The sequence below is a fragment of the Schistocerca piceifrons genome, chromosome 1 (assembly GCF_021461385.2).
Source record: "Schistocerca piceifrons isolate TAMUIC-IGC-003096 chromosome 1, iqSchPice1.1, whole genome shotgun sequence".
Classification (NCBI taxonomy): domain Eukaryota; kingdom Metazoa; phylum Arthropoda; class Insecta; order Orthoptera; family Acrididae; genus Schistocerca; species Schistocerca piceifrons.
The window spans coordinates 150284561-150306462 of record NC_060138.1 but is presented as its reverse complement, the minus strand read 5'-3'; the positions used below and the strand labels follow the sequence as shown (position 1 = coordinate 150306462).

Below are 21902 nucleotides of genomic sequence, written 5' to 3'. Positions count from 1 at the left end.
ATACAGGAGCGTGGAGCGAACTGCCTCCGACCAGAACACATACGGTATATATACAGTTATAGAACATTCCAGTACAACGATTCTTGATGTTTGTGGATACTTCTAGAATGTACTTGAAACAAATATAGAAATGAAAATTGTACAGTCCAGGTGAGAAATTAAAATTTTACAGTTCAGGTGAGTTTTGAACTCGTGACCCTCAATGCAACAGTCTGCTATCATAACCACTACACTACAGTGACTGTGCTACTCTGCTGCTTCTGTGACATTGCTCCCTCCGTAAGAGAACAGCATCTCGGTGTACATCCTCGTAGTTCGGGAACGAGTCATCGGTCCTGTGTGCTCCAACTCCCGATGACTAATGTTCGCCCTGGCGGTGATCTTCTTAGAACTTTCCTTGCCGCTACACTCTTCATCACCTTTCTGCTTGTTGCCTGTCACTGGAGCTTCAAATTTACCCTGGGTTGCAGGATCATTATAGGGCTTCATTCGAAGGACATGGACCATATCTCTGATCTTTCGTCGTCTAGTGTCAGGGTCGAAATCTGCAACTTCATAAGTAACATTAGGCAACTGTCTTACAACCTTATAAGGTCCAAAGTAGTGCCTGAGGAGATTCTCAGAGAGACCAACCTTCCAAACATGAGTGAAGATCCAGACGAGGTCACCAGGCTGGTAGACAACAGGACGGTGGCTCGCGTCATATCTTCGGCGACCGTATTCTTGAGCCCGCAGTGTGTGGAGTCGAGCTAACTGCCGAGCTTCCTCAGCTCTGGTTATGAGAGGGATAGTGCACAGATGATTTAATTCATATGTAACTGAAAGAAGGCAGAAGGTTGAAATTAACAGTCCTCTAACTGTGGAGGTATTAAGAATGGTATCCCACAGGGTTCAGTCTTGGACCCCTTACTGTTGTAATACATATCAATGACTTGCCACTCTATATTCATATGGTGCAAAGTTAGTTAATTTTTGCTGATGATACAAGTATAGTAACCAGACACAACAAACAAGAATCAGCTGAGGAAATTGTAAATAATGTCTTTCAGAAAATTATTAGGTGCTTCTCTGTAAATGGATTCGTGGATTCTCACTAAATTTTGAGAAAATACAGCATATACAATTCTGTACAGTAAATGGCATAACACTATTGACAAATATAGACTATGAACTGAAGTCTGTTGCTAAGGCAGAATATTCAAAATTTCTGCATGTGTGTTGATGAGGAACTGAATTGGAAGAAACACATCAATGATCTGCTGCTAGGTCCAGCTACTTATGCTGTTAGGGTTATTGCAAATTTTGGTGCTAAACATATCAATAAATTAGCCTACTATGCCTATTTTCATTCACTGCTTTCATACAACATCATATTTTGGGGTAATTCATCATTAAGAGGAAAAGTATTCATTGCACATAAGCATGTAATCAGAATAATAGCTGGAGGCCACCCATGATCACCTTGCAGACATTTATTTAAGGAACTCGAGATATTCACACTATCTTTGCAATACATGTATTCACTTATGAAATTTGTTACTAATAATCCACCCCACTTCAAAAATAACAGCAAAATGCATAGCTACAACTCTAGAAGAAAGATGATCTTCACTATTCTGGGTTAAATCTGACTTTGGCACAGAAAGGGCTGAATTATGTGCCACAAAAATCTTTGGTCATTTCTGACATAGAGCCAACCTACATTTAAAAGCAAATTTGTTAAAAGAATTTGTGAATGATGAATCCTTCTATTCAACAGATGAATTTTTAGATATGAAAAAGTAACTGTAAAAAAAAAAAAAAAAAAAAAAAAAAACCCTAACTATTTTGTATAAAGAAAACTCATATTAAAGTGACACATTCCACATCATTACAAAACATCATATTCATGATCTATGGAACATATGTTTATGTATGCATGTAAGTATGAATGAATGAAAATTTGTATTTGGCTTCTCTTTTAGAAGTAAAACAAAATACTCATCGTACTGTTTTTGGAAATTCAGCCCCTAAGGGGGTGAAATATATGATGAAATTTATAATGAAAATATTCAATTGTGAAAGCGTTTTAAAGCTAAATTTATGAAAATTGGTAGTTGGCTTCTTGGTTAGAAATTAAAAAAAAAAAAACATTTGTTTCGTTGTTTCAACCCCTAAGAGGCTAAATAAGGACTAGACTGATTCACTGACTCATCATCATTCAGCCCAAACAGCTAAGTGGGTGAAACCGGAGATGAAAGATTTTTTTAAAAATGTTGCTACTAAGATAGTTTTGAAGCTGTAACTATGACAATTGGTGTTTGGTTTCTCAGTCAGAAAAAAAAAGTTTCAGCATTTTTGTAAATTCAACCACGAAGAGGGGTAAAAAAATATTGGGCAAAAGTTTTTAAAAAAATAAATCATTGTTAAAGGACTACTAAAGCATTTTTAAAGCTATATATATGAAAATTGGTATTTGACTTCTCTGTTAGAAATAGAATAATACACATTTCAGTGTTTTTGGAAATTGAACCCTGTAAGGAAGCAAAATAAAGCCTGAAAAGTTTCATGAAATCATTTCATTATGAACACATTTTCAAAGCTAAATTTGTGAAAATTTGTATTTTGCTCCTCTGTTAGAAGTAAAAAAAAATTAAAAAAATACTTGTTTCTTTGTTTTTGGAAATTCAGCCCCTAAGGGCATGTATTAGGGGATGAAAATATTTAAGAAAATATTTCCTTATATTAAAAAAATTTTATAGCTAAATCTGTGAAAACTGGTATTTTACTGCTCGTTTAGATATAATGCATATGTGTTAGGGAATGAAAGTTTCTATGGAAATATCAACAAAAGAATGCAAAAGGTGTGATTAACAAAAACCTTAGACTCCAGCCACTAGAATCACTTTTTGGTCAGGCGTGCATTCCGAAAAGACCATGCTTATATGGCCTTAATTGGTGTGGAATGTTCAGAAGTTTCTGCAATTTGTGAACAAGATAAAAATTCAATTAAGGAAACAAAATGGAAGGAGAGACAGGTTGAGGAAGATTAGAAAAGAAGAGGCAGTTCACTAAATTCCATTTTGAAAGGGACACATATGCTGTGAAATCTCCCTTCATCATCTTCACATGGGAGTGACTAATCTGGCTCTCCTGTTTAATCTCCCCTGATTTCATTTCTCCCTTAAGTAGGAATGAACAGTTCCAAAAGCTAGGAGAGTTTTTCCTAATTTTGTGTGTGTTTATTGACAGTACTGGTTCTTCACCACTGTACTGACACCCATTGTCTGCTTGTAATTTCACTATTTACCAAAGAGATCATGGTATAAGTTTTCATTTACATACCTGCCACGTATTGTATATATTAACTAAGAAGTGTCATTTGTGGCTGCAAGTTCTGACTTCTGCTTGTGGCTGCTAGTTCCAGCCATATGCAGTTTCCAAAGACTACTCGAATAAACAAAAGCTTTGACATTAATTAGTGATTAAACTGTTGGCCAAACAGAAAAACAATTTCATTCAAATTTACGTTGCACAAGGTTTCCCTAAATCATCCTTCAGCACAGTCATGACATATTGTTGTTTACACCTGTATTCAACATGAAATCTATTACATTGACAATATATTAATAACCTAAATGCAGTCATGTAATTCATACACTGTACATTGCGTTCTGTATCTTCAGGAAAGTGGTTCCATCATCTTCTCATCCATTTAGAAAGATATGAGCTCTTGCCCTTTTAGTGTACTAATGGTACTAAAGAAATGAGACTGCTCACATTACTAATTAATTATTTCTTATATCCTAATAAAGGAACTATTTCTTACGTCCTCCTAGTGTGCCGTTGTTTTGACATTGCAGTGTATCCATGCATTAAGACAAGTTTCATCACAATCTAGGTGGCAGTGAACAAGTAGTTTACTTTGTACATGTTCATGTGATTCATCAGAAGGCAAAAACAACAGGGCTTCTGTGCAGCCTAATGGAAAATGATGCACATAGATTTTTTGAGTCATGGAAGTAGTGAATGCAGGTGTGTGTGTGTGTGTGTGTGTGTGACAGACAAACAGTCATTTATTAATATGTCACAACAAGAAATTTCTTAGTAATGTGAGCTGTCCTTTTTTTATTGGGACAGTATAGTATTATTTCCATTATGTGTAACTTTGCAAATGAGGTGAATGGTTTTGATGTAAGTTTCCTGGAACTGTTGTCTCCTAGCTACAAATTTCTATTGTTACTAGCTAAAGTTGTTCCATAGTCAAATATTTTGTTTTCAAACTTGTAGTGAATCAAATAAAGAAGAAAGCACTAACGCTAAGGAGAATGGTCCTCCCCAAGAGGAAATGGCACAGAAAAATAAACAGATGACTGTGGGAACTGGGGACAGTGATGCTGCACGAACAACAATATTGAAACCTGTAGGGGAGGGGAAGAATGGAAATAAAACAGCCTCCAAGCAGCGGCCAGAGAGGAAAGGTTGTTGTTACTGGTAGGTCACTGGATCAAATAGAACATGTGGAACTTTTAAAACGTTTCAAAACATTGTTATGTTTCTTTTGTCTTTCTGTAAAGTGGCAAGGAGCGTAACCTAAACATTGTAGAACTGCTGTGTGCCAGCTGCTTACATTGGTACCACGAGTCATGTATAGGTCTTCAGCTTGGAAAGCTTGTGCCTTTCATGATGAACTACGTATTTGTGTGCAAAAACTGTTCTCCTACAGGACTGGAAAGTTTCAAGAAAAACCAGGCTGGTAAGTTGCATGCAGTTTTTGTGTGTGTGTCTATTTAAAATGTAAATTAGGCCTTAACATTAAAATACATAACTGTTCTAATACTTATTGGAGTCATTTGAATTATTTTTAGTCTAGCATTAAATACATTTTATTGGAATAATTACTAATTTCTCTTTCTAGAAACCTCAAAACTTAATTGTGGTAATATTTTGCAAATTATTTTCAAAACTGTTAGCCATAAATTTCAGCTTAATATTTTTTAACCTTCGTGCACTGGGATAACAGAATAATGCTTAAAGCATTTGGAAAAGTTGTCCTAACTTTGAAATTATGCTTGTTTTGGTTATTAATAGATGTTTCATCATTTCTTGCAGATTATGTTTTTTAGTTGCTGTAATAGTTACACAGCTAATTTGTTATTAATTTTCATGTCCTGGAGGCCTTATTTTAACCATTTTGATTTTGTGAAACTTATCAGGCATGTAACATGCATCTCTAAGTGTCCATTGATGTTGTGGTGCTCACATGTTCATCCCTCTACATGTTTGATTGAAATTTGTGTAGTCATACTTTTTTCTTCACACTGATTACTGTTGTCATTGTTAAAATTAATGTGTTTTTATGTTCAAAGATGTGTAATTACCTTTGATAAGGATTCATTACCAAATGATAGTTCTGCTCCAATAACTCATAAAATCTTTGTTCTTGTGCTGTACTATTTCTTAATATAATGAACAACTTCTTTAGAAACCTAAACTTGGCAGTGCTGCACAGAAAACTTAAAGAGATTGAATGGTTAAATGCTTTTTCATTGTGGAGTAATGATAGTGGATCCAGAAATTGGTATGTTGCACATCTGATGGAATTGTCTTGCTGGTATCGTGCTTCAGCAACTAAGTTCAACTTGCTTTTCATTTTGTTGATAATCATTCACCATAAAATAACATACATGGGATGTGGGTAAAACATTTGTTTTAGAAAATATTATTGTGAAAAATTTGGCACTGCTAAGAACAAAATATTTTCCAGAAATTTCCTTGGGAGATTTCATTTTTTTCTTAAATGCAATTGTATCCAATTTTTGATATTGTCCAAGTTCAAGATCCAGCAAATGACAGGTCTGACTATTTGAAATTCATGTTGTTGTTGTTATGGTCTTCAGTCTAATTAGTGGTTCGCTGCAGCTTTACATGTTACAGTACCCTGTGCAAGCCTCACCATCTCCGAATAGCTACTGCAACCTACGTCCATTTGAATCTGCTTACAGCATTTATCTTGTGCTCGCCCTCTACAACTCTTACAAGTTTAACCCTCCACCTACACTTCCCTCCAGTACTAAATTGATGCATCCGTGATGCCCCAGATTGTGTCCTATAATCTGATCCCTTATGCGTCAAATTTCGTTCCTCCTCAATTCTACTCAGTACTTCCACATTTTCTACATGATCTACCCATCTAATCTACAGAATTCTTCTGTAGCACCACATTTCAAAGACCTCTTTTCTATTCTTGCCTGAACTTCTTATCATCCATGTTTCACTTCCATACAAAGCTACACTCCAGACAAATATCTGTAGAAAAGACCTTCTAACAGTTAAATTTATGTTGCTACTAACAAATTTCTCTTCTTCAAAAATACTTTTCTTACCATTGCCAGTCTACATTTTATATCCTCTCCACTTTAGCTGTCATCAGTTATTTTACTGCTGAAATAGCAGAACTCGTCTATTACTTTTAGTTTCTCATTTCCTAATCTAATTTCCTCACAATAACTTGATTTAATTTCATTACATTCCATTACTTTTGTTTTGCTCTTCTTGATGTTCATCTTATATCGTCTTTTCAAGACACTGTCAGTTCCATTCAACTGATCTTCTAAATCCTTTGCTGTCTTTGACACAATTACATTGTCCTTGGAAACCTCAAAGTTTTTATTACTTCTCTCTGAACACAAATTCCTTCTCCAATGCTTTCTTTGATTTCTTTTACTACTCACTTGATTTACAGATTTAATAACATTGGGAATAGGCTACAATCCTGTGTCACTTATTTTTTACTATATTTGATGGTAGTATCTGTTCCCGAAAGAACAGTTACCATAGATGACCATGCAGCTTTGCTAGAAATGAAATGATAATTAAATGGACACCCTAGTTGCAAACAGGCGTTAATGTACATTAATCTACCACGAGTAATGAGTATGATGGGCAAACATCTATTAGGCGCACTACGAATGTAGTGGTGTGGACATGTTGGGAATGTGGGTCTCACGGGGAGCGTGCAAGGGATAAGTCCCTGCAGGTGCACTATCCTCTGTGCCCGAATGTGAGTCTCACGGGGAGCGTGCAAGGGATAAGTCCCTGCAGGTGCACTATCCTCTGTGCCCTCGGTGGCTCAGATGGATAGAGCGTCTGCCATGTAAGTAGGAGATCCCAGGTTCGAGTCCCAGTCAGGGCACACATTTTCAACATATCCCCAATGAAGTACATCAACGCCTGTTTGCAGCTAGAGTGTCCATTTAATTATCACTTATTTTTGAATCACTGTTTCTCTTTGATGCCCTTCTAATCTTAAAATTGTCATTTGGTTTCTATTCAAACTGTGTATATTATTTCATTATCTGTATTTTACCCTTACTGCCTTCAGAATTTCAAAATATTCCCGGTAATATTGCCAAAAAAATTTTTATATAAAAACAAAGATGAGGTGACTTACCGAACAAAAGCGCTGGCAGGTCGATAGACACACAAACAAACACAAACATACACACAAAATTCAAGCTTTCGCAACAAACTGTTGCCTCATCAGGAAAGAGGGAAGGAGAGGGGAAGACGAAAGGAAGTGGGTTTTAAGGGAGAGGGTAAGGAGTCATTCCAATCCCGGGAGTGGAAAGACTTACCTTAGGGGGAAAAAAGGACAGGTATACACTCGCACACACGCACATATCCATCTACACATACAGACACAAGCAGAAATATATCTGCTTGTGTCTGTATGTGTGGATGGATATGTGCGTGTGTGCGAGTGTATACCTGTCCTTTTTTCCCCCTAAGGTAAGTCTTTCCGCTCCCGGGATTGGAATGACTCCTTACCCTCTCCCTTAAAACCCACTTCCTTTCGTCTTCCCCTCTCCTTCCCTCTTTCCTGATGAGGCAACAGTTTGTTGCGAAAGCTTGAATTTTGTGTGTATGTTTGTGTGTCTATCGACCTGCCAGCACTTTCGTTCGGTAAGTCACCTCATCTTTGTTTTTATATATAATTTTTCCCACTTGGAATGTTTCCTTCTATTATATTGATATCAAAAAAAATTTTAAGTTTACAAATGCTGTAAATATAAGTTTTCCTTTCTTTAACTTACCTTTTAAAGTGTGTTATGAGGTCAATATCACCACATGAGTTCCTACCTTTTTCTGGAATCCAAACTGATTGTCCTTGAGAGCAGCTTCTGCTAGTTTGTTTCCATTCATCTGTGAATAATTCATTTCAATATTTTGCATCCATGACTTACTGAACTTATAGGTAATATTTACAGCTGTCAGCATCTACCTTTATTGAAATTGTAATTATTACATTCTTCTTGAAGTCTGAGGTTGTTTCCCATGTCTCATACATCTTTCACACCAGGTGGAATAATTATGTCATGGGTGGCTTTTCCAAGGATATTAGTAGTTCTGAGGTAATATTGCCTAGTTCATGGGCATTCGTTTGAATTAAATCTTTCAGTCTACTGTCAAATTCTTCTTGAAGTACCATATACCCATCTACTTCCTCTTCCCTTTCTGTAATATTGCATTCAAGTTCATTTCCCTTGTGTATCCCCTCTTTACATTCTTTGTACCTTCCAGCGTCCCCTTCTTTGCTTAGCACAGGTTTTTCAGTTGAGCTCTTGATATTCATACAGTAACTTCTCTTTTCTCAAAAGGCCACTTTAATTTTCCTATCGGCAGTCTCCATCTTTCCTCGTGTCATACATGTTTCTGCAGTCTTGTGTTTGTTCTCTAGCCATTTCTGCATAGCCGTTTTGCACTTTCTCGCCAGTCTCATTTTTAGATATCTGTATTTACTTTACCTGCTTCATTTTCTGTATTTTTATATTTTCTCCTTTCATCAATTAAATTCAATATCTTCTTTAATATCCAAGGATTTCTACTAGGCCTTGTCTTTTTACTTGTCTGATCCTTTGCTGCCTTCACTGTTTCATCTCTTAAAGCTATCCATTCAGCTTCTACTATATTCTTTCCTCCTGTTTCAGTCAATTGCTGCCTAATGCACCCTTTGAAACTCTTAACAACCACTGGTTCTTGCAAGTTATCAATGTCTCTTCTCCTTGATACCCTATATTTTTTTGCAATTAATTATGGTCAAATTCCACATCTGCCCTTGGAAATGTCTTCAGTTTAAAATGTATATGTTTGCAGCCTTATTTCATGGTTCTTAACCCAACTGTTACCAATGGATGAATTATGCTTTGTGCAAAATTCTACAAAGCAGCATTGTCTCTCAATCCTTTCCTCTTACCCACATTCTCATATGATTTTTCTCTAACACAGCACATTGATATCAGATTGTAATAAGTATTTTATGAACATATAACTGGGACATTCCACATCAGTGAAGGTTGCACTGAATACTGGAATTAATAGTGCATGAGTGTATGATGTGTGTGTGTGTAATCTTATATTTCTAATTTTCTACTGTAATTACTTGTACTTGCCACTTAAACAAATCTTTATTACAGCATTTACACAGATGTGTGTAACTGCCTTAGGAAACTTAAAACATGCAAGTGCAAAAGAGGGCACACCCAGGACAATGTTTTCTAAAGATAAAGAAATTGTTCCATTTATTGATCTTCATTGGGAAGGCATGACAACAATGCCACGCCGTGTTACTCAGTCATGGCATTCAACGGTAAGTTTATTATATTCTATGTATGACAAAACACTGAAAAATTATAAAACACTGTGTAATTCTGTTCTATGGCTCAGACACGGTAAACTATTAATTAAGTGGTGCCTTTTTTACCATCTCATTGCCTTGTTTATCAATATTATATTCGTCATTGCAATAGACCTGTGAACTATCTCATCCAAACATTTGTCACAGAACTTTTTTTAAATGTAATGTGAAGATCGCAATAAAGCTTTTATTTATTTATTTATTTATTTTTTATGTGAACATATCATCACCAAGTATGAAAGTCAATTTATGAGTACAAATTGTAGGGCTGCCCTTGGAATTTGTAATTGAAAACCTGTCTACTTTGAGCTCATAATATGTAATAAAATATGGTTTGTTCATTGCAAATAATTAGAGCAAGCATAATATTGCTCACAGTTATTCTGATACTTTTCTCTTTCAGAGTTGCAATTTTCTTGATGCCAGAAAAAAGGATTAGTGGTGAAAATTACAGTTATGAGAACTGTCTTCAATAATTTCAGCAGTTGTAGCAGTAGACATTGAAACAGTTTTTGTTTTATTTTCATTGCCCCTCTTCAGTTCTTGTTTTCATTTCACACAGATTGTGGGAATGAGCATAGAAGGAAACATCGACAGTTAGTAAGGCCGATGATGAATCACAGTGCTAGGAAAAATGTAGAGGGAGAATGCAAATCTAGTAGTAGATGGTAAGCTGCTAACCACAGTTAGAAAAATAAGTAAAGCATGAGTATTAATGAGTAGAGACTTCAACAGTAATTAAAGAGGTTGAGAAAGGGGAAGGACGCTTTGCAGAAATGAAAACATAATGTGCAGAATTAATAAATTATCGATTAGATAACACACAAATAAAAAAGCTGGAAATGTCTTAGAATGAAAGTTAATGTGCACAGACTACATTGGAAACTACTGATGTAAGAGAACAGACTATGAGAAGTGAAAAATGTGCCTTCTGTTTGAGAGACTACTGTAGCTTTAATCAAATGTCAACAAGTTTCAGAACCTTTCTTCTAATGTCTTTTTCAACATTGGTGCTTATTATATAGGTATGGCGTCTCCTCTTTCAGACATGCATACCCAAAAGAATGGACACCATACCTATGTCGTACACGCATGTGGTGGCGATCAATCTTTCAGTGCAGGTCCTCAGTAGTATCTGACCAATGGTAATACTGTATGGTTGGAAGGGAAGGGGGATAATGGACAGGGGACACTACTCTGTAATGGGTGGTGTATGAAGACTTGGCAATATTATGAAAAGGAAAGACTGCTACTCACCATATAATGGAGATGTTGAGTCACAGACAGGCACAACAAAAAGATTACTAAACAAATAAGCTTTCGGCCAGAAGACCGTGGTGGAGAGAGGGCAGGGCAGTTAGATGCAGTCAGGAAGTAAGATGGCAAGGGGGAGGGGGGGGGTTGTGAAAAGACTGTGGGTGCACTTGTGGAATAGGTGTCTGAGGAGTGGGGATTGGGAAAGGGGATAGGTTAGTGAAGAAGAGTGACTAATGGAGGTTGAGGCCAGGAGGGTTACAGGAACATAGGACATGGTGCAGGGAGAGTACCCACCTGCGCAATTCAGAAAAGCTGGTCTTAATAGGAAGAATCCAGATGGCACAGGCTGTGAAGCAATCATTAAAATGAAGAATGTTGTGTTGGGCTGCGTGCTTAGTAATTGGGTGTTCCAACTGTTTCTTGGCCACAGTTTGTCAGTGGCCACTGATGTGGAAAGACAGCATGTTGGTTCTCATGTCCACGTAGAATGAAGCACAATGGTTGCAGCTTGGCTTACAGATCACATGACTAGTTTCACAGGTAGCCCTGTGTTAGAAGTATGAGACAGGTCTTGCATCTAGATTTATTACAGGGATATGAACCTTGAGGCAAGGGATTGGGAGCATGGGTTGTGTAGGGATGGACAAGGATATTGTGTAGGTTCAGTGGGCGGCAGAATACCACTGTGTGATGGTTGGGGAGGATAGTAGGTAGGACATTCCTCATTTAAGGGCATGATGAGATGAGTCAAAACCCAGATGGAGAAAGTGAGCCAGTGGCTCCTGTGGATATTGTGTCACACGGGAGTGCCCCTCTGTGGCCGGACAGTGGGACTTTTGGAGGTGGAGAGTGACTGGAGAGATAAGGCCCAGGAGATTTGTTTATGCACAAGGCTGGGAGGGTAATTACAGTCTGTGAAGGCCTCAGTGAGAGCCTTGGCATATTTTGAGCAGGACTTCTTGTCACTATAGGTGGGATAGCCATGGGTGACTATTCTGTATGGGAGGGAGTCTGGGGTTTGTAATGGATGGCAGCTTTCAAACTGGAGGTATTGTTAATGGTTGGTAGGTTTGATACTGACAGAGGTAGCCATGTTTGATGTGGAGGCCAGCATCAAGAAAGGTGGCTAGTTGGGTTGAGGAGGACCAGATGAAGCAAATATAGGAGAAGATGTTAAGGATCTGGACAGACGTAGATAGGGTGTCCTCATCCACAATCCAGATCATGAAGATGTTATCATCAGTGAATCTGAACCAGGTGAGGGATAAGGGATTCTGAGCAGTTAGGTAGGATTCCTCTATATGGTCCATGAATAGGTTGGTGTAGGAAGGTGCCATGCAGGTGCCCATTGCCGTACTCTGGATTTGTTTGAAAATGATGCCTTCGAAGGAGAAGAAATTGTGATTGAGGATGTAGTTGGTTATGGTGATTAGGAAGGAGGTTGTAGATTTGTAATACAGTTTGTAATACATAGTGCATTTGGAATGGCAGTGTTGAATATCAGCTAGGCCATCAGCATTTGGGATGTTACTGTAAAGAGAGGTGACATTAATAGTGATGAGCAGGGCACTGCGTGGTAAAGGAACAGGAACTTTGGAGAGTCATTGGAGGAAATTTGTTAGCATCTTTTGTAAAGGAGGGTAAGTTGTGGACAATAGGCTGAAGGTGTAGGTCTAAAGAGTAGAGATTCTCTCATTGGGGGTACTGCAACCAGCCACAATGGGAACTCCCCCTGCAGTATGTCTTATGTTCCTATAACCCTCCTGGGTTCAACCTTCAACAATCTACAGTACCTCCATTGAAACAGCTTTCACCCCTTCCACACTAAACGGTTGCTCCCATATAACCTGGCTACCCATGGACAGTATATCCTTTCACCACCCCAAGAACCAACTGCAAAGAAGCATGTGCACCTCAGGAACCAATATAATCCCAGGCCAGAGCAAGTGAACCATGCCCTTTTCCAGGAGTTACGTGCATGGAACTTATCCTAGCAACACATCCTCCGTTTCCATAGTCCTTCTGGCTTCAATCTCGGCTAACCCATCGCAACCACAACATTTACTCAATAGCCATCCTTTTCCTTGTTCTGTTGCCTCCTCCCAGTCCACACAACCACATAATTGCCATCATGTGCTGCATGAACCCACTGGCTATTGTGCCTGTGTGTCGCATTCATATCCCATGCACCTGCTACCCCTCTCTCCCATATTCATATCTTCAGTTCTGTTGCCTCCATCCAAGCCAATCACCTACCACTTCCTCCTGGTCCCCACCTTTTTTTCTCCCTTCACCCACCTCACACCAACTGACACAACTGCTCATCTCAGTCTACCCAATCTGGGAATTACATGTTCAACAACTGACTGGCATAATGTAGCTGTACAGAGTGTGTGTGTGTGTGTGTGTGTGTGTGTGTGTGTGTGTGTGTGTGTGTGTGTGTGTGTAGTGTAAAGTCTCTTAGTGGTAAATTTCTTTTAATTTTTATGAAGTGCTATGCCATCTAAGTATATAAGAGGATTGCTGTTGTGTGAGCATAACACTAACAACAATAGCAGCATTATTACATAGCTATCTAGGCTGAGAGTCAATAAATATTGCAGTCTTTCTATATTTATAGGTCTACTTGTAATTTTTGACTTGGTATCCATCGTATGCTTTTATCTTTAGAATACTGTGTGTACAGTCAATTAGCCAAGCTCTGATATGGTCATTTTCTTAGCTTCATGTTTTTGCCTGTTTCAGATCCATCGTGCCTTAATGAAAGATACAGGAACATTATTTGTATGTGATGACACTGGGAAGACTGATGCCCATCCATTATATGGTCTTCAAGGCCTTGAACTAGTTGACATAAGGCCAAATTATGAGGCAATGATTCGTGGAGGTCATTTGAAAATTACAGACATGGGAGTTCAACATGGTATTATCTTTTTGGTTAACTAGTTGCTAATTATAGAATTTTGATATGGTACATTGTGAAATGGAAAATAGAACACTTCTCAGTATGATAATCTCAAAGTTTAGTTTGTTTTGGATACAAAACTGCAGAAGTTAGTGAAACATTCTTCTTCATTGGTGTACCACGTCATCATTTATTACTTATCTTTCAGATAGATCTTTCTGTGTTGAGTGCAATAAAATAAAGATAATCTAAAAGTCTTTGTCTGCATTCTCTGTGGCCAAACCATCTATTAGGAAAGTTCTCACTTTTTGATGTTATAAAAGTATAACCTGGTGCAAAATCTTATCAATATGAATTGGTTAGTTTGGCCATTAGCTACCTACAGTTCCTAAAAATACATTCCATCTTCCGAGACGATGAGGTATTTTATGTTTCTGACAAGAGAAAAATGAGAAAATTATCCATCCATTTTGGATTCTGTAACATATTTCGATTCAATGTAATTTTTCTTGTATCCACAATGTGAAGATAGATGATTGGTCTTGAACATCCTATCTGTACATTTAAGTTGACCTTACTGATTTATTTCAGATACTTTCTTAAGATTTTCAGCGTACTAAATTCCTAGCGTGTTAAGAAAGTCCATTTTTATGTTGTCAAGCATGTTTCACAGTCTCTTTTGAGATGATTTACTAAGATGTGTTTGCTCAGTTGGTTCACAGTACCAGACTTGAAGTATAAAGGAGCATTCCCACTTGATATTCAACCAACATCATTTGGCATGAAATCTTTTAATTATTTGATGTCTATGTTCATTCAGAATAGATATCCAGTCACTTATTTGAATAGTTTATTAATTATTTGCTTGATTTATCATGCTAGATCTGCCATGGTGTTAAATAATTAACCACAGTACTGTACAGCTTAGCAAAATGATTTATATTTATCATTTACATTTTATTGTGATTACTTTTCATGCTCATAGAGCAAAATATTCTCAATACAATTCTCTTGTGTCTAATGACTTACTGGGATAAAATAAGAATAAACATTGACCTTGTGTAAGCTACAGTGCAGAACTTTTTGTACATACCATATCCGAATATAGACAGTGTATACGTAAGAGGAAGAGTACCAGTTAGAATTAACAAACAGGTTTAAAGTTCTGGAGGATGAAGAAACTGTAAATTTAAGTATGAGAAATGATGTTTTCACAAACATTATACTGGAAACATTGAAATACATTGCAGAAGCAAAGAAGCACATACAAATCAAAATTTCAGAGCACACAAGACAGTAGAACAATGTAAAAGAATCGAAAGTAAGTGGAACAGAAATATGGAGTTAACTGATCCAAAGAAAACTATTCACTAAAGTTTACAAGAGGATGACAGAAAGTATAATTAGAGAATTACAAGGGAGACAATGCAGAACAACCAGAGTCATAAGAAATTGAAAGAGGCACTTATCCTTGGTAGACACCAAAGCGTATCAGTCTGGATGCCAGTTGACTGTTGCAGCAAAGTGGGAGACCATACTGAAGATGTCTGAAGCTTTCTGCAGAAATCTGTTAAGTGCACCTAAGGAAATGAACACTTAGGCCGCATGTTTCTTGAAGTTTTCCCAGCAGGCTGAGAAATGATGGAATACTTAGGCAGTGTACTATGAGAATGATTACATTACAGAAGAACTGTCCGAAGAAGTAGGGAAAGCACTTAGGCACATTAAATACTTCCACAGTTATTCACATGTTTGCATATGAGAATGATACCAGATAGTTGGAACAACATTGTATTTGTTGTAATTCACAAGAAAGTGTGCAAGGACAATGTGAAGAACTATAGGCCCATCAATCTTGTGTCAATAATGCGCAATTTGTTTTTACAAATCGTCCAGAAAACACTTTAGTGTTTAACCAGGGAAAAGAACGAGCTTGCTTTAGAATTGGGTGAAGCACAATGGGCCATCTACAGGTGGTCAAGAAAGTTATAAAAAGAAGCAGTGTATATCAGTTACCACTCCGTGTAGTGTGTATTGACCATGATAAAGCATTTGACTCTATCACAATACAATCTATGCTAATAGAACCTGAGAACTGAGGAATAAAAACTACTTACATCAATTTGTTTAAGGATATATATACAACAAGGCTACAGCTTCCATTTGATTGTGTCATGTGAGTGAAAACTTCAGACTTGTGGCAGGAGTTAATCAGTGGGATTCCATTTTACCAAAATATTTTCTGCAGCCATGGAAAAGGTCTTCACATCATTCAACTGGGTTAAAGAAAGGATTGCTTTCATTTTGTTGTGACATTGTTTTGTTTCCTTTAAATCCAGAGAAGTTTCAGCAAAAGATGGAAGAACTTAAAAGAGCAAATATGATACAGGCTTGAGGAATAATTACAGTAATATGAAAATAATGGAGCTCATTCAGGAAAATGAATATTGTATTCAGAAGTAAAATCCCAATGTGCCTTAAACAGATGGTCTGTGCTTTGAGCTGAAGGTCAATAGTCAGTGTATACTACCAGTACCAATTTGTGAATGTGTAAAATGGACTTTTAGTGCTCATATTGTTTAAAATTTGAGGCTTGTGAATCAATCAATGGAAAGATATACATTGGGATGAGAAGAAGTGACAGAAACACAAGAAATGGATAAGAGAAAAGACGGAAGTCATGCGTGATTGTTAGATATAAAACTTAAATGGAGATGTGCTGATCATACAGGATGTAACATAATGATGTTTTAAAAAATTTTCAAGATTGTAGAGGATGAAACTGTGTGTGTTTTGATATTAGGAACCTACAGTCACAGAAGTGAAATGAAGTTTTCTCATTCACCACTGGCCTATTGAAAATCCATGCACGACCTGTATGAGAAGTTACAAGATGAGATTGTCAGTGAACATTTGGGGTGGAATTCTTGGAGATCACTTTATTGGACCTCATATCTTACCAGATTATTTGAATAGTGCTTGGTATATGAACTTTCTGGACAAGGCATTGCATGAACTTCTACAGGACTTTCCGTTGCAACTGCACATTAGTTTGTGGTTTCAGAATAGTGGTGCTCCAGTGCACATCATCAGGCCACAGCATAACTCATGGAAAACTTCAATCAGATAGCAATGAGGAGGAGATTTCTAGTCCCTTGGACTATGCACTCCCCTAACCTCACCCCTCTTGACATTTTCCTCTGGTGTTATTTAAAGTCTTTTGTGTACTCAAAGCCAGGAGGAACACTACCTGAGCTTATTGAACACATCTTTACAGTGTTTGATGCCATTGGAGGGAGCATGGAATCTTACAAAGAATCAGTGAAAGCATTGTTCATTGTTGCACATTATGTAATGAAGTTGATTATCATCACAGTGAACATGTACTTTACAGTAATGAAGCCATAGATTCCCTACTATCAATAAATGTTTTCCAGATTACAGTAGGTTCCTTTTATTAAAACGTTCAAAATATCATTCTCTACAATCTCCCAAATTTTCAAAATGTCATTCTGTTACACCCTGTATAGGGAGACAAATAGATGGGACATGGATGGAGAAGATCCTGTCTAGGATTTTCCATGATAAGAAAAGCCTGCCTAATGGAAGATGGATTCACAACATAAAGAAAAAAGCAGGACAGAATTGTATGTGAAAAGCTGAAGATGGTAACAATATGGAGGAGTCTGGAAGAAGCCTATATCCAGCAGTGGATGTTAAATGGCTGATGGTGGCAATGATGTTATTACATAAATGTTTAGGACTGAAACTCAATACAGCATCCATCAAATGTATTGGACATTAAAAAATTGAATTTAAATAATGCATTTAAAAAGGGTTTGTGGAATATATCATTGGAGTTGTCTAAGAAATCCAAATTGAAACTTAAAGTGATCCTGGATGAGCAGTTTCATTATTCACTGTAGTTTTACTCATAACTGATTCTAAGAATGTGTGTGCCTGTTTAAAGAATTAAAAATTTGTTGTAATATTTGTAAATGGATCATACGGCATCTGTTATTTTTTCCGTAAATTTGTTCACAGCTACTAATAAAATGTGCTTATCAGTGTAACTATGCATAGCTCTCATAATCCTTTGACATGCTGTACTCTCTCTGCATGAGTGATATTATTTATGATTTCTGTCTTTTGTCACATGTGTAGTACAACCATCAAGTACCGTAAAAGGTCGAAGTACAAAAAGGAAGATAGCATCTGATCAGGGAGGTGGTGGTAGACAGAGGGGTCGAGTAACTGAAGCAACTGCACCAAAATTGTCAGCCCATGGCTATCCTTTGGAACATCCATTCAATAAGGATGGGTATCGTTATTTCCTTGCAGAGCCTGATCCACATGCTCCATTTAGGCAGGTGAGTATGTCACATTGCTATTTTGCAAGAGAAGATTCATAACTGGTGTTTATAGTTAAGAGCTGGTGGTGTTGGTGTGGATTTATATAAGGATTATAATTACTCAGAAGTATTAGGCAATGGCAATGGGAAATTACCATCTTGATATAGCATTTGCTGTCATTTCCAAGCTTTTATAACTCTTCACAAGGGTTGTGCTTCCTCACTAGAATGTGAACACAATGAATAATATCCATTAAATATCTTTTGTTTGCGTTTAGGTCTTGCTATTCTGTCTGAGATTCCTTAAATTTTTGTAGTATTTTTTTCTTTAGTTTTTGCCTGTTGCAGGCCTCATTGTTTCAATATTGCCTTTGTTTCAACTTTAACTAGCACCCAATACCTTACTGTGGGCCTTCTTTCTTTCTTCAGTTCAGGTTTTCTTCAGTTTTAACCTTTGAATTTGTTTGGAAATGCTGGTGTGTATGAAGCCTCTTCTTGAACAGATCACAACTCTATATATCTTCATTTGTCATCACTGCTACTTGAAGATCCAACTCAACCAAGCAGTTGTCTTGTGTGTCTGTAGAAAGCGATCTTCCTGTTTCATATGGTGTCCATCACCTTTTACACATGTGAGTAGAATTTGTTGCTATGCTCCCTTCTAAACTCACTATTCTCTCTTATTAGGCCCAAGATCTTCCTTAAGATAATTCTTTCCTTGGCATCTAACTTCTCATTCAAATCTTTCCTGTTCATCATGAGGCACTTTTTCGTGTACAGTGCCTCTGGTCAGAAGCCTGCACATTGGTGTTTGAGCTTGATGTTAAACGACACTGTTTGCTGTGGCACCTCTAGCCAGCTGACTTGGCACTTCCATCTTGTTGACCGTAAACATGAGGACTTCTTTCTCAGTGGTATTGTTTACTATCCAGTCTCCTAGGTGGCCAGATGTTTGTAATCTGTATTTAGCTTTCTGGATGCCATCTTTGTGTTAATTATAAATTACATTTTCCTTCAAAGTAGATCTGGAGGCCCAACTTGGCTGCCAGGGTTTCAACTTCATTGATATTTATAATCATTATGCTAGGGAATGAGGAAAGAGTGCAAGATGATCTGGAAAAGCTAATAAGTGAGTTCTCAGATCTAAACTCATGCAGCCCATTGTGTTTCCATTTTGACCTTTTTATTGTATGTATCTTTGGTCTACTCACAAATAATTTTCTCCAGCATACAGTTGTAAAGATGAGAGCTTGTCTCCTTGCCTAACACTCTTCCTGACCCTGAATCTTTTCTTCAAATTTCACTTTGGTGAAAGTGTCACCTCTTGTATGTTGTCAAAGTGAATGAAATGGCACAGCAGGCAGATTTGGTGCCATTCTTATGAAGTGATTGTATCAGGACAGTTATTGTGTTTCCGAAATCTCTTGGATGATGTCCAGTAGGTTTTTCTCACCTGGTGCTGTGTTTGCGCCTTAGGAACTGAGTGATCTGCCTGTAAGCTCTTTTGTGGGTAGAAGTGAATCGGTATTGAACTGCATGGGCTCTTCAAAAGCAAATTTTGACAATTAAAAGGGACTTAATATATATTGAAAGAATCAGATACTGCCCTCATTGTTGTAAGCCAGTTTTTGTTTGGGAGCTCTGAAGTACATACTTGAAGAGATATATTTACTGAGGTTATGTGTGAAGATTCTGGAGAAATTCCTTGTGTTGTTTTTTCCTGAATTCATGCTCAATCTGTGTCCTGTTGGTTTTTGTAGGAAGTACTCTTTACCCCGTGAACAAATCACTGTTCCTCCAAATTTTTTGCAGTAAGAAAGTCTTTCCATCTATCATTAGCCTTCTGTGAGTTCCATCTTTGCCAGATTAGTGGCTTCATGGGTTCTTTGAGACACTCCCTGTTCTCTTCATAAAGAAACAGTAATTTACTAGTAAACTTCTGGTTGTTTTTTTTCTGTCTCCTAACATTTATTATCATGACTCTTCTGACATAAGATGATATGGACCTTTTATCTGTCATAAGAAATGGTTCAGAGTGTCTGTAATATTGTTTTTATTTTTGTTATCTATGCTAAAAGCTACACTTGAATTTTCTCCTTGGTCTGTTTCTTTATAATAAAACCTATGCTCTTATTTCAATTCTTTCCTAGAATTCTGTTTATTATCTCTAAATAGGAAGTAGTAGAAAGTCTATATTATTATTGTTTATTTATGACGTTGTATTTTACTTAATTTGTTCATAAATCATTTGATACACTGAAGATTAAGTGTTATGTAGAACAAGTCAAATGCAACATTAGGCATTGATATACTGAGTAGGTGCAAGAAATAAATAGAAGGTGAGTACATAACTCTGGCAGATTAAATAATGAATGCAGCTGATGAATAATTAAGCAAAAAGACATAGTCTAGGAGAAATCCTTGACTAACATATGAGATATTAAATTTAGTTGATGAAAGGACAACATGTATAAATGCAGCAACTAAAGTAGGCAGAAGTGAATATAAACATTTAAAAAATGAGATTGACAGAAAGTGCAAAATGACAAAGCTGGAATGGCTCATAGATAAATACAAAACTGTAGAAGCATGACTATGTGAAAGATAGAGGACACTCTTGGAGGAAATAAGTTGCTGTATGAGCATCAAGAGTTTGTTGACTCATTCCACTTCCCAGAGGTTCTCTTCCTCACGGGAGCTATGAAACATAATGAATGAATGAATGAAGTGAAATAATACTTCTATAGGACATAATTTTGAAAAATATTCGTATCATTCTGTGTTAATAAACTAACAGCAAAGTGTAAACTATGTCTACATATACGAGGGCTATCCACAAAGTACATTATGTTTTGGAATTAAAAATAAATAAAGTATTGGAAATTTTTTTTATTATATACAGATGAAAGCCACACTTAAATACTACTTTTCTACATAGTTGCCATTTAAATTAAGGCACTTATCGTAGCGATGGACGAGCTTGGAAATTACTTCGTCGTAAAATTCGGCCGCCTGCGCCTTCAACCACGTGGTTACCTCTTTTGGAACAGAAAAGGTGTGATTTTTGCGGATTTCCTGGAAAGAGGCACTACAATAAACTCTCAAAGGTATTGCCAAACTCTGCACAACCTCAGAAGAGCAATACAAAACAAGCGCAGGGGAAAGTTGGGCTCAAAGATCTTGCTGATTGACGACAACACCCGGGCCCACACGGCAAATGCCACTCGTGAAGTTCTCGAATCTTTTTAGTGGGAGTTGTTTTCTCATCCGCCGTACAGTCCCGACCTGGCACCGAGCGACTTCTGCTTATTCCCAGCAATGAAGAAGTGGTTGGCTATGCAGCGTTTTGATGACGACGCACAGCTTCTAGAAGAGATAACCACGTGGTTGAAGGCGCAGGCGGCCGAATTTTACGACGAAGGAATTTCCAAGCTCGTCCATCGCTACGATAAGTGCCTTAATTTAAATGGCAACTATGTAGAAAAGTAGTATTTAAGTGTGGCTTTCATCTGTATGTAATAAAAAAAAAATTCCAATATTTTATTTATTTTTAATTCCAAAACGTAATGTACTTTGTGGATAGCCCTCGTAGTAATATTATTCACACTTTCCATACAGAAACATTATACTGTCAGTTCATTTCTACAAAATATGTCCACATCTATTTTACAGTATCAAATTTTTATTATGTTCTACAGTGCCCCAATTTGCT

At 37.1% G+C, this 21902-nt stretch overlaps 1 protein-coding gene across 3 annotated transcripts in view; it reads left to right on the top strand.

The window, feature by feature from the left end:
- Positions 1–21902, top strand: part of LOC124789396 (set1/Ash2 histone methyltransferase complex subunit ASH2-like) — a 126769-nt gene that overhangs the window by 60837 nt on the left and 44030 nt on the right. For all 3 annotated transcript variants that reach the window (XM_047256735.1, XM_047256744.1, XM_047256752.1), the window contains exons 2-6: positions 4270–4473; positions 4557–4735; positions 9456–9628; positions 13679–13856; positions 18003–18208. In XM_047256735.1, the coding sequence (XP_047112691.1) occupies positions 4270–4473; positions 4557–4735; positions 9456–9628; positions 13679–13856; positions 18003–18208 (940 nt within the window). The remainder of the gene's footprint in view (positions 1–4269; positions 4474–4556; positions 4736–9455; positions 9629–13678; positions 13857–18002; positions 18209–21902) is intronic.